The following is a 12,557-nucleotide window of genomic DNA, read 5'->3' as shown; positions in this document are numbered from 1 at the left end:
AGGTTAAAATATCCCACTCCTATTATTTTGTGGACAACTGTACATACCTACCTACATAAATCCAACGGGAAAAAGTCTGCAGAGAAGCAACCGAGTGAGTGAGCAACTTTGTATACAGTACCCGAAAAAAGCAGATTTGGAAACTTTTTTAATTATGCGACTGCACGACCGCCCGCCTGTCCGCTTAACATTGAGCGGCCTTTGAGTTATGTCAGCCGCATTTGCTGCATCACCACCGCATATGCATATACACTCTAAAAAAATTTTGTGTTACTTTTTAGGGTTTTAGGTTACTGATTTCCTACATTAATATTCGCGAAATTAAATGCTCGATTATTCAACGAATAGTTTGTTTAAATTTCGGACTTCTCAGAGAGTAATATAGTGGTGTGCGTAAATTTACTGCGAAAGTGTGTACAAGCTACAAAATACACATCTGCTGTACGATTTCACTCGTAGAATTGTGTAAAGCCACTAACAAAAAGAATTTTTACACATGAAAATGCGTAAACGAGAATAATACATATTTATCGTTTAATTTTACCAAAAAATTTTAAAAGTAAACAAAAATATACTCGATTTATAGTCGCATTTTTAAACAGATTTTTTAGAGTGCACTTCTGAACGTCTTGCTTTTGCTGTTGCCATTTCTCATTGTTGTTGCTGCTGTTACTGTTGCGGTGGTTGTTGCAGAGTAAATGCCAAAGAAACTCTGCAGGTCACAATAGAGGGTTGGAGCAAGCAGTTTCAGTTTCAACCCTCGCTTGTGCGCCTCATTCATTCGCTCTCTCACTCGCTCGCTCACACGCATTTAATTCATATGTGTTTTTGTATTGCGTTGCCTTTGGCTAAATGTTGCAGTGTGTGCAAATGGTAGCGGCGGAGTAACTGGTTGCCCGTTTGGCAGGCTTAAGCGATTGCTTGGTTGGTTGATGGACGCGATGACTGGGGGCTTCGACGGTGCTTGGCAAAGTTGATTCAGTTTCAAATGAGTATCCGTCGTGTAACAACGCAGAATCGGTGACAACGTGCAATGACACACACATAGATATACAACAAATCGGAGTTTCAAAGGCTAGATGGTTGTGAGCGAAAGAAAAAAAAACCAAGTGATTTTAATTATATTATTAACAAAAAACAAAGAAACTAAATAATTGTAATACGCACATACACACGTATACATACATATAACTATGTGCATATGCATATGAATGCAAGTTGTTGTTAGTGGGAAACGAATAAAAACTTACATAAAGAAGTCGTATATGTAAGCCTTGGACCCCTGTTCGTGTAGTATAAAAACCCTATTATCATAACAAGTTTTGCAAAATATTCAAGGCCTCGCACGTGTGAGAATATTTTAATGGAACTGCTAGTTCAAAAACGCACTAATCAACTCAGTGACTCTAAATTTGTATAAACGTTTTCTGTGCAAATTTTATTTTCGTCTTATTCGCCAGCAATTCTCTGGCTGCTCTACCGTCGGCAACAAAATGAGTCTACCCAGCGGCGTGGATATGCAAAATTTAATGTCTCAACATCCAGTTTTAGGCGCACTGCCGCCCGCCTTTTTTCTACGTGCCGCTTCTGAGCGTTATCAGCGAACACCAAAATGTGCGCGTTGTCGCAATCATGGAGTGGTGGGTGTAAAATTTATCTATTAATTTAAGGCTTTAATATGGAATTAAATACGGCTTATCGCTTTTGAGAGTCAGAAAACGTCGACAATCTGAAAAAGTATTTTAAAAAATTTTCAAACTTTGCTTTATCGATCAGTGTGGGTAAAGTTATATGAAAAAAATAAAATTTAAAAATAATTTTAAATAACATATTTAGTTTAGTAATATGTAAATGTTATCAACCAAACCCGATCTTAGGACAAACTAGTTTGTCTAGGTTAAACTAGATCACGTGCCAAAGTAATTTTTCAACGTAGGCGGCCTTCGGCCGCACTTCAAAAAAATAACCCTCATTAGTCCGACTCCAGCTACGCAGTCCACAATATTGTTGCATCCAAGTTGTTTCCGCGGTGGACGGATGTATCGGATATAGGTAAAACTAGTTTAGCCTAGGAAAAACTAGTTTGTCCTACCATCGGGTTTGACCGGTAACATACATATATACAAATACATGCATATACATATATGTATCCTGCAAAAAATGGGACTAATCCGGGATGACTCCGGGAGCAATCGCAAAGGAGCATGCGACTAATACCACTTTTGATCTCTCTATATGGAATGAACTGTTCGCTTTTGTTCGAGCATGTCCTATGAAAAGACTAATTGTTCACCTTTATACCCGAATGGGTATAAAAAGCGACTAGTCACTTTTAAAAAATATAAATAAAAATTTGCACCAGCTTAGATTCGAACCGGGTTGCTCAGTTTGGTTAGGCGAACACTCTCTCTGTGTGACAACGCCGCACATGAAATTTCATTGACTAAGTGCGTACATATCATTAAATCGTTAATAGTACCCGTTAGAGATGAGTTGAGGACTAATTGATCTCCAATTATACCCATAAGGGATGAGTCGCGACTAATTGACCTCCATTAATACCCGTATGAGACTAGTTGCGACTAATTAATGCCCAATTGTACCCGATTGAGAGTAATCTCGGAATACTCTCTTTAGAGATTAGTCGCACAATTTTTTGCAGGGTACATATGTAGGTATGTATGTATGTATGTATGTACTCGTATTTAATATCAAACATTTCACTTTGGGCATTTCTAAAGATTTGAACTATAACAAATTTCTTTGTTTTCACTTTTATTTCAACATATTTTGATTAACCGTCCTATTCCCACAACACTGACAACACTCAGCGGCTGACTATTGCCTTTACTACTGCGCCTAATACTATGCCGCAAATTTATTTTAAGCTCTCGTATGGTGACAATTGTCAGTGTGGTTGTTATGACCTACTGAGTATGCGACAACGGCGAATGTTTATACATATTGTGTTTTAGGCGCAATAATTGTGATAATAGTCATACGATGAATTTTGTCAGTGTTGTGGGAATAGGGCGGTAAAAGAAAAATACTGATAAAAATAAAATATTTCACACAAACAACAAAAAATATAATATATATATATAATCCCATAAGGCTATTGCCTGAAAATTTTAAAATGCACTTAGTGGCATTGTGCTGCTATGATAGCACGGCGGAGTAATCATAGTCAACTTATGTATAGTAGACTGCATCACTCCCCATACAAAATAAAATCGGTACTATTTTCCACTGGAATTATAAAATCTATTATATTTTATGACTTCCACCAAAATATCTCGCAAAAATACTAAGATTTACGTTAGGTGGACGGATTTGAAAATATCTGCAAAAATTGAGTTTTTTTTTGTTAATAAAAACATATTTTTTTTAATATTTTTTGAAAAATGACCTCAGATGACTAAACAGTTTAAGCTTAAAAAGTTTGCATACGATTATTAAAAAAAAAATTCTACAGAAACATAACAATGAAATTTTTGATGTTGTTTTTGAACTTTTGTCAAAGACTAGTTTAAGAAAAACTTGAATAACTCAGTCAAAACCATACCAATTTAGACTTATCAGGTATCATTAGTAAGGTATTTTCTCACCCTTTTAATTTCTTTGTGAATAAGCTCATTCAAAATATGAAAGAGGAAGTTAAAATAAACGAATGTCATTCCATGCTGATTTAAGAAGTAATGGTATTTGATAAGGAAAAAATTGGGACGTGAATGCGTGTTTTGCAAAGAAATGAAAAGTGTGAGAAAATACCTTTCCAGTTATATATCATAAGTCTATATCGGTAAAGTTTTGGAGCAGTTATTCAAGTTTTTCTTACACAAATCAGTGAAAAAGGTTAAAAAACAGCATCAAAAATCTTATTATTATGAATCCGATGATACAATTTTTTAATATTTTTATGTAGACTTTTACTTAAACTATTTTGTCATTTAAGGGGAGTTTTTACAAAAAATCCTTTAAGAAACTATTTTTATTCATAAAAAACCTCATTTTTATAGGTATTTTCAAACCCGTCCAGCTCACGTAAATCTTGATATTTTTCCGAAATATTTTGGTAGAAGTCTTAAAATATACTAGGTTTGGTAATGCCGTCAGAAAAACCGCAACTTTTTTACCTTTTACCTTTATAGGTTTGCAACTCGCAAAAACATCGATGTTGAGAAAAAAACCTTGATGTTAACTGCTTATATAAAAACATCGATTCATCGATGTTTCCATCGATACCCAAATAATTTTCTTTATCCCAATCACGAAAATTAATTCGTTGAAAATTTTCAGTAGAACATCGTTGTATTGTAGAAACCTTTTGACAAAAAAAAATGTTCCCAATTTTTTTATTTTGTACCAATAGAGCAATATAAAAATTTACAAATCTGTACAAATGTACCAATCAAGTGTCACTGTCTTAGAAATTTATACAATAAAAAACAAAAATCAACAAATTTTCGTTTTTTAATTAGATTCTGAGTATGTAGTTTTGTAGCCAATTGAATTCTAGTAGAATAAAATACAAGTTTTGAAATGGCTAAAAATTAGGATTGATTTTTTAGAATTTTTAAATAGCTCGATATTTGTACGAAAGTTTGTTGATTTTTTTAATATGTATTGCGCAAAGTTGGAAACTTGGATTTACACGGGTTTTGTTGAAGAATGAACTATATTTTTATAAGAAAATAACCAAAATTAAATAACAACAAAAATAATACTTTAAAACTTGAAAAAAGTGGTTCGGCTAAAATTTTTCCACCACTGCATGTATTTTTTAATATTTTTAATTGGACATGCACATTGTAAATAAAGGAAGTACATAACACAACTAAAAACAATATCCTTTTTTGCCTTTTTCAAAGCTCATTTTGCCTTTATTCATGTTTTTAGTGCTTTAAAATCCTACATTGCTACATTTCGGGAGGAGGGGGAGAAGGGGGCCTGGGGGGAGTCAGAACACCTACAACCTCCTCCCCCCTAAATATGACCTTGCCCTAAAGTTCACAATGTGGTCAAAATTGCCTCTAAGTCAGTGGGAAATTTAGTATATGGGTGTTTCCATCGGAAGGTCCACCACGACAAAAAAAAAATGAAAATCTTATATCTAACGTATTTACGGGCCGATTTGTCTGCTTTTTAAAATATATACTGGCTATGTAAGTAGAATCATGTTTGCGTAAAATGGTCTTCCTAGGTGGCGCCAAGGTTGAGATATTTCGAAAAACCGTATTTATGGTCCGATTTGGTTCGAATTTGGCGTATGTAGTTGAAACATAGTAAGTCATAGATTTCCAACAAATTCACCCTGAATTGTCGCTAAAGTCAAAATATAAAGTATATTCTACATAAAAACAACTAGAATTGCTCCAAATCATATTAAAATAAGTTTCATGAAAATAGCCTTCCACAATTCGCAGAGTTTTGCGATTTTGTAAGAAAAGAAAAAAATCTACTTCCATTTTTTGTCACGTAACGACACTCACTTTAAATGCATATATTTTAGGACCAAGCAGTTCGATTGTTTTCATTTTTCGGTTAAGCATAGAGCTAATTATGTGCTATACAATGGCTGAAAAAAGTTAAAGAAAACAAATGGTACTCCTTGTTTGTTTCACATCGAAACGTACGACTGTCACGTATGCGACGTATGGAAATACCCATATATTGAATACTTGCGCCGGGTACTTTTCGGGGCGAATTTTTCAGCGGAAATGTGTCATAAAGATATAATTTAATATGGAAATCGATCTTTCAATTAATGTAACTTGATAATATATATTTTTTTAAACAACAAAAATTAGTTCAGCGTTATCAATAATTTTCAGCTCGGAGATCAACGAAGCCTATAACCGGAATATTTTGAATTTCACTGAATGTGCATGAAGAGACATGCAAAAATTATCTTTTTAATTAACATTGATTTTGGTGCTCCCAAACGTTATTTTATCATTATTTTTATGAAATTTTACATAACACACTGTAACTGTGAATATTTCAGAAAAATAACTTTCTTGTTTTTTGGTTAGTACTGTACCATACAAACTCAATGTACTAGATACTTTGTTCTTCCTACAATTTTTATTTTGCCATTAATTAGCACCACAAACAAAAAATTTGGTACGATTTGTCCCGAACCAACGATGGTATGCTCCCAGTGTTGCCACAAAAAAAACCCATTTTCCTCAAAAACAAATGAAAAATCCTCAAAATCCGAACAAATAGCTCAACATTTTTTATTACAGATATGAGTGTTGTGTACTTGGTTCTTGCGGTTCAAACAAAGTATCACCGTTATTTTTTATGCCTTGGTTTGTATGTAATATTGCTGCAACTATATCAGTGCTCAATCTGGTCCTCAAGTCAGTCCTACACAGTTTTAAACTACTAAATATAAGTTATATTGAAGCATTAGAAAAGGGCTATATTAGTAAAGCAGATATAATTTTTTTAATTGGGAAACTTATATGAACCTGAAAAATCTATTAATTCAAAAACTTTTTTCCTATAATTTTCTGGATCTAATGAGGAATCAATATGAATATCCTCGTGATCGAACAATGCGTGTTCTCTCTATTCGTTATCGAGATGTTGCAAGTTCAATATAAGATGAAAATATAACGATGGAATGCAAAGAATTATCGATAACATTTTGAATATTTAGCATCAAATGCAGATATGCTTAAGATCGAAAAACACCACACAAGCGGCTAGAAAATCTAAGCGAAATATCCCTTTGCTTAAACAAGAATAATAGAATACAAGATTGGGCCAATCGAGCTGAGAGCAACTGGGTGCGACGTCACATTATTATGAGAACGAGAGTGTAAAGAATAATTTTGAAGAAGAAGAGGAAGAAGCAAACAAGTGGTGCGAAATAGTGATGTAAAACTAGGTTGAATTGTACCTACTCTTAAGCTTCTTAAATTTGAGCGTACATTCGGTACAAGCGCATTATTTTAGATACATTTGGAACGTAGTCAAATATTGTTTTATCTAAGTCCGAAAGTTGATATAGTGCAGAAGGAAAGTTGTAGTCTACCAACTATCAAAAATGTATGCACATAAAAATACATGTTTACTGTTTAGATATGTGTATCTACATTTAGGTATAACTTTTCGGCAAATAGGTACAATATGAAAATGTAATATTTATCACTGGTGCGAAAAAATAATAATGTGACGTCAGCGAAAGGGTGGATGCTGTCAAATCGAGAAAGAGAGGATTAGCGGTCCGCGGAAGGCGCCACTTTTGTTTCGCTGCATCGTGTTGCTTAAAGCTAATTATAGTTGTGTTTTTTTACAAATTATCCAGTAACTTGACAGCAACTCTCCAGTACCTTTATTTCTAAGAATTCGCTCTCATTAAAAAAAAATTTGCAAAAAAGTACGTGAACGCTTTTCCAGTAATAATTTGCAAGTTTCATGAACAGCTGATAAATTGGTTGTTTATTCGCAGCAAATTCCTAATAAAACAATATATTTTGTATTTAAATAGGTTTATTTTGTTAATTTCAACAATAAACCCCCACAAACAGTTTCCTTATTAGTTTAAATTTCATCCAGCAACATGCGATCAGCTGTTTTTCGTACTGGCAAATTCTTACAAGTAAAAATTTATCCAGTAAAATCCAGTAAAAACTTGCAACTTCAACTGTCATTTTTCGCTCTTTCAATTTCCCCTACTTTGCAAGTTTTTGCGTACGAAAACGCCAAAACATGAAAATTCGTAAAAACTTTTTCTGGATTTTACTGGAAATGAGTAAAAAAACGCAACTTATGTTGTGTATGGGGGTGTTTGAAGGTTTGACAAGCCGTTTGAGGGAAATGTGAACAAAAATTAATTTTTTTTTTTTCTGGCTGCCATGTTGACGTTTGATCAAACCGCTTACGTTGTGTATGATAAAATCGCCTCATTCGCAACGGAAATTTTACCGAATGAGGACGCAAGCGAGAAAAATCTAAGAAATCCAAACCCTTTTACATTGTGACCCGGAAGGAAACTAAAATTCTTTACTCGAACGAGTCATATTTGCATGGAGTATGGCGAAATGGGAAAAGTAGGTTTGAAGAACGTTTGACAAGCCGCTTGTGTGGTGTATTTCGCTCTTTTTAACAACTCTGCAAATATATCGAGATAAAATTCCTCAAAATAAAAGTCCTCAAAAAATACTCAAGCGCACCCGAAATTCCTCACGTTTTGAGGAATTACTCACAAAGTGGCAACACTGAATGCTTCTTATGTTATTTTATTGAAGTTGAAAATACATATTGAACTTGAGCCATGAATAGAAAGTGCACCAAAGACAGCGCTTTGAATGAAGCTTGTTCATTAGGTTTTTCAAATTATAAAGTTCTGAACACATTGAAAACGACGAGCTACGGGCCACAGCTTTCACTTTGTTATCTTCATTATCTAAAAGCTTTGTCGATGGCGACATGATTTTTTTGAACGCGGCAGCGACATCATGAATTTGTATGAGTTTGACATAAAAGAAGAGGAAGAACCTTATCTGTCGCCGGAAAAATAGAAATAGATCTAATCTGGCTACAACCACAGCCGTCGCGTAGCCCGGTCGTCGCCAAAATAATTATCTACATAAGAGAACGTGTTAAAATAATTTGACAGCTGTAGTCCGTAGCTCGTCGTTTTCATTGTGTTCGGGCTATAATATTTCCAAGTACCAACAATTTGCAGTTCGCTACTTAAGTCTTTCGTTTTTTTACAAGATCGAACTCCAAGGAAGAAGACTAGAAGAACAATAATCGAATGGAGGTCATGGTAAATTTCACTCTTAACACGATTTTTGTCGAAACATTTTCCGTGGGATGATTAATGGAAAATTAGATATAGTTCTAAAGCTCAAGCTCCATAAGCTCTCGAAGTCGTTCAGCCTTTTTAGGTTTCACAAGCCATTTTCGCGCTTGTCATTTCTCCACTATGTTTATGACTATGAAGTCGCTACAGAAATCTTATCGAACTCCTTATTTTCTAAAAATCTATTTGGATTTATGCTACGATAATTATGAACAGTTTGTGAACGAGACTTACACAAACGGCTTTAATTCGGGAGTGCATTTGGAAGTGTAAAAATAGTACTACTATAACTGGGGAAAAATATCCAATAGTTTTTTTTTTTATTTAATGGAACGTTAAATAATTACTTCGCTAATTTTTGAACTTCCGAAAATATTCTTTCACATTTGCTGTGGAATGCAAAGGACAGTTAAGACTATTTGTATCAAATGAGGAAACTCTGCTACTACATCATCCCGTTTCATTTAAAAATTTATTTGAAAACAACCTAAAGAGAAATTGTAAATCAATCCATAAATTCGGAAGTATCTAAAAAAATGTAATTTGTGCTTGTCTAAAAACTGCAAATTACAGTTAAAACTGTGAACCTGTCAGCATTGCATCTGATAAATAAGCGCGCCTGGTGTTGGTATCTCTTCTTCTGGCATATATAAATTTGATGCGCTAGAGAGAGATAAGCACACAAGCAAAAAGCTCAACGCGCTAGGTTGGATATAGCTATCTAATTGGGCATTTAACCTAAAATATTTCATTGACAAAGTTGGGCAATAAAAAGTTGGGCATAAATAATTTCCACCAGGGTTTTAATTTACAAAAGGTTGTGTCATACCAAAATATCATGTAGAAACAAACTCAATGACTACATATTTGATACTGTCCACGAAGTCAATAAATTATTTTTCGTTTAACGCCCAGAAAAAAATGCTAATGCTAAAGGACGGAAAATTTAATAGCCAAGTTCGACATTAAACAATATTTATATCAAAACTTTAGTGTTATTTATCATTAATCTTTCCTTCGGGCGTTAAGTCTGAGTGGTTAGAAGTGCGCACTACCCCTCCGTAGGATCTGGGTTCTATCTCAGGTCCGGAAAGTAACTAAATTAGAAAGAGTTTTAATAGAAGGTAAAGGGCAAACATTTTTTATATATTTATGATTTATACATTACTTATACTTAGAGAAAATCGGTATATTTACGAGATTTGTGTCGTTACGAGGCATTTACGTGTTTAGAAGAAATACCCATATTATTTCCATATTAATTTGTTATATCACTACCCCAAATTTGGATAAAAATCTATAGCCACCTCACGTTTAATCGTAAGATTTTTCTATTTAACATGTTTGTAAATCATTTTAGCCCTCCTATCATCCTTAGTAAACATGCAAGGAATTACTTCAAAATAAGGAACAAAAGGACCCAATGTAGTAGAAATAATGAGGTTCAAATATTCCTTGAAAAAATTGATTAAGTCTAATGTTACAAAATTTACTAAAAAGTAGAAACTTACCAACGCAGTAAAACATTGTTTTGATGAGATTTAAGGCCTTACTAAGTATTATGTATGATACTCCAGTGTTATCAGTACCGAACTCTAGTTCAAAATGAAAATTTTGCAAAGATAATTTTTATTCAATTTTTCATTGTTTTTTGACTGAAAAATGCAGTCCTTTTTTTTGCGAAAATGATTCGTTGTAGTTTCATAATAGTGAATCGTGTTTTATGATCTTGCTTACTTATTTTTATTTTTATTATGACATAAGTGGTCATTGAACCCACTGAAACCAACCGAACCGAATCGCACTTCAGAGGTACCCGCGTGTGATTTGAAGCTCTTCTTCAAATTTTGAAATAAAAAGTATTCTATGTTACAGTATTACCAAGAATTAAAAGAAAAAAAATCGTTTTGTATACACCAGACCAGAAGTAAATGACCTCGATATTTAACATTCAAGAAAGCATAAGTAGTTTTATGACTAATAGCCTTACAATTTTTGTTGAGAAAAATCCATTCCAAAAGATTTAAGAAATTTCGGGTGAACAGATGTTTAAAAAATTGAAGTCGGTGTAGCAAAAATTGAAACGGAAGGATCTTTCTCCAAACAGTTATAGTTAGAATGCGAATGATAAACTTCTGGAGTATATGGGTCCCTTTTATTATGTGTCTATAATAAAATTTTTGTATACCTGAACTTAGAGCGTAGCAAGCTACTCTGGGTATACGCTAGTGCTATGTAGTGCATAGACACTTTATTATTATTTTTAAACAATTTGCTTTTTCTTTTATCTTCCAACAGGTTAGCGCACTTAAAGGACATAAGCGTTATTGCCGTTGGCGAGATTGCGTTTGTGCGAAATGCACATTGATTGCGGAGCGACAACGCGTTATGGCCGCACAGGTACGCATTAAGGTCGATTCACAACTAACAGCACGGAACGATGCGTTACAATACTTTAGAAACTGCTATCAAGTAAATGAAATGTAACAACGAAACCAAAAACAAAAATGTAGAAATCATAATTCGCACTCAGCGGCAGCGAAGTGCAAAGGAAGCATTAGCAAAAACTTTACTAATTGAAAAGAAAAATAAATTACAAAACAACTTTTTGAATATAAATAATTTGATGTAGAAATTATCCAACAATGATAGACGTTTAAAATTAACTGTTGAAGGGCTTTGCTTTGCCAAATATTTATTGGAAAAAAAAACTAATAGCATACCATTTTCTGTGCTGTCTCGTGCCGTTCTGTGCCCTGCCAGTGGGTGTGAATCTATGTACACATATATGCAACTTTGCACTCTATTATTAACAAGCACACTTCTACCTTTTCCACTTAAGCCAAATATAATTTCTTTACTTCTACCTACCCGTTTTGTTTCGCTCTACTTCAGGTCGCACTGCGTCGCCAACAAGCACAGGAGGAGAATGAAGCTCGCGAATTGGGTCTACTCTACACCAATGTACCGCCTGGGCAGCAGAATGGCGTCGAAGGTGGCGGTGGCGGCGGTGTCGGCGTCCCACCAAATCCACACAGCCCCCCGCCACCGTTGACAAATGCCTCCGGCGCCTTTCATACCGGCATTCCCTCCCCGCCCAGCGATGGCTTGGACACCAGTAACGGTCAACGTATGCAGTACAATGGCAATGAATCCGATACAGATGTGCGAATGCGTTCTTCAGAACGTCTTTCGATGGGCTATTCGCCGGATCGCAGCACCGAAGTGGAGAGTCCAGGTGAGTTGTAGTGCAACGAAATGAATAGTGACAAAAAGTGAAGGAAAAGCTGACGCTAGGAGTGGTATGGCAGGGAAAAGGTGTCCCAAATGACGTGCAATGTTGCATGTACATTTTATGACACTTTCCTGTTCTACTTGTTGCTATTGTTGTTCGTGAGGTTGATGCCATTGTTGTACTTAAGCGGTGAAGTGTGTTTGCGCGCACTTTGGCGACTTCCGCGCAAGAAAACCATTAAAGGCCAGCAAAAATTATAGCAATACGTTTATTTTAAATAACGAAAACGCTTGAACGCTCAGTGTGCGTTGATGGAAGTGCAGCGGTGCATTGAGTGCTTATTCGAGTGGGCGCGTGTTTGTGCGCCTGAAGTTTAATGCGCCAATTGTGGCAAAATCGAATAAAATGTGGAGGCTTTTTGGCACTGTTGTGTGGATGTGCAAAAAGAAGGCGTAGAGAAATTTGTTGATTTAAAAACTCAAATGGAACGTCCTACTT

The 12,557-nt window shown here is 34.8% G+C and overlaps 1 protein-coding gene across 1 annotated transcript; it reads left to right on the top strand.

The window, feature by feature from the left end:
* Positions 1 to 733: 733 nt before the first annotated feature.
* LOC118737917 (doublesex- and mab-3-related transcription factor A2-like) lies at positions 734 to 12,062 on the top strand (the record flags this gene model as incomplete). Its single annotated transcript, XM_036468739.1, is given in 3 exon segments — positions 734 to 1,640; positions 11,123 to 11,296; positions 11,720 to 12,062. Coding segments are annotated over 3 exon segments (664 nt in total), but the record flags the coding sequence as incomplete, so codon positions are not given.
* Between the last annotated feature and the right edge of the window lie 495 nt (positions 12,063 to 12,557).

This window comes from Rhagoletis pomonella, unplaced genomic scaffold (genome assembly GCF_013731165.1).
Source record: "Rhagoletis pomonella isolate Grant_MI unplaced genomic scaffold, Rhpom_1.0 Rhpom_scaffold_00004, whole genome shotgun sequence".
Lineage (NCBI taxonomy): Eukaryota > Metazoa > Arthropoda > Insecta > Diptera > Tephritidae > Rhagoletis > Rhagoletis pomonella.
Note: the sequence above shows the minus strand (reverse complement) of the source record. Positions and strands in the feature narration are given on the sequence as shown.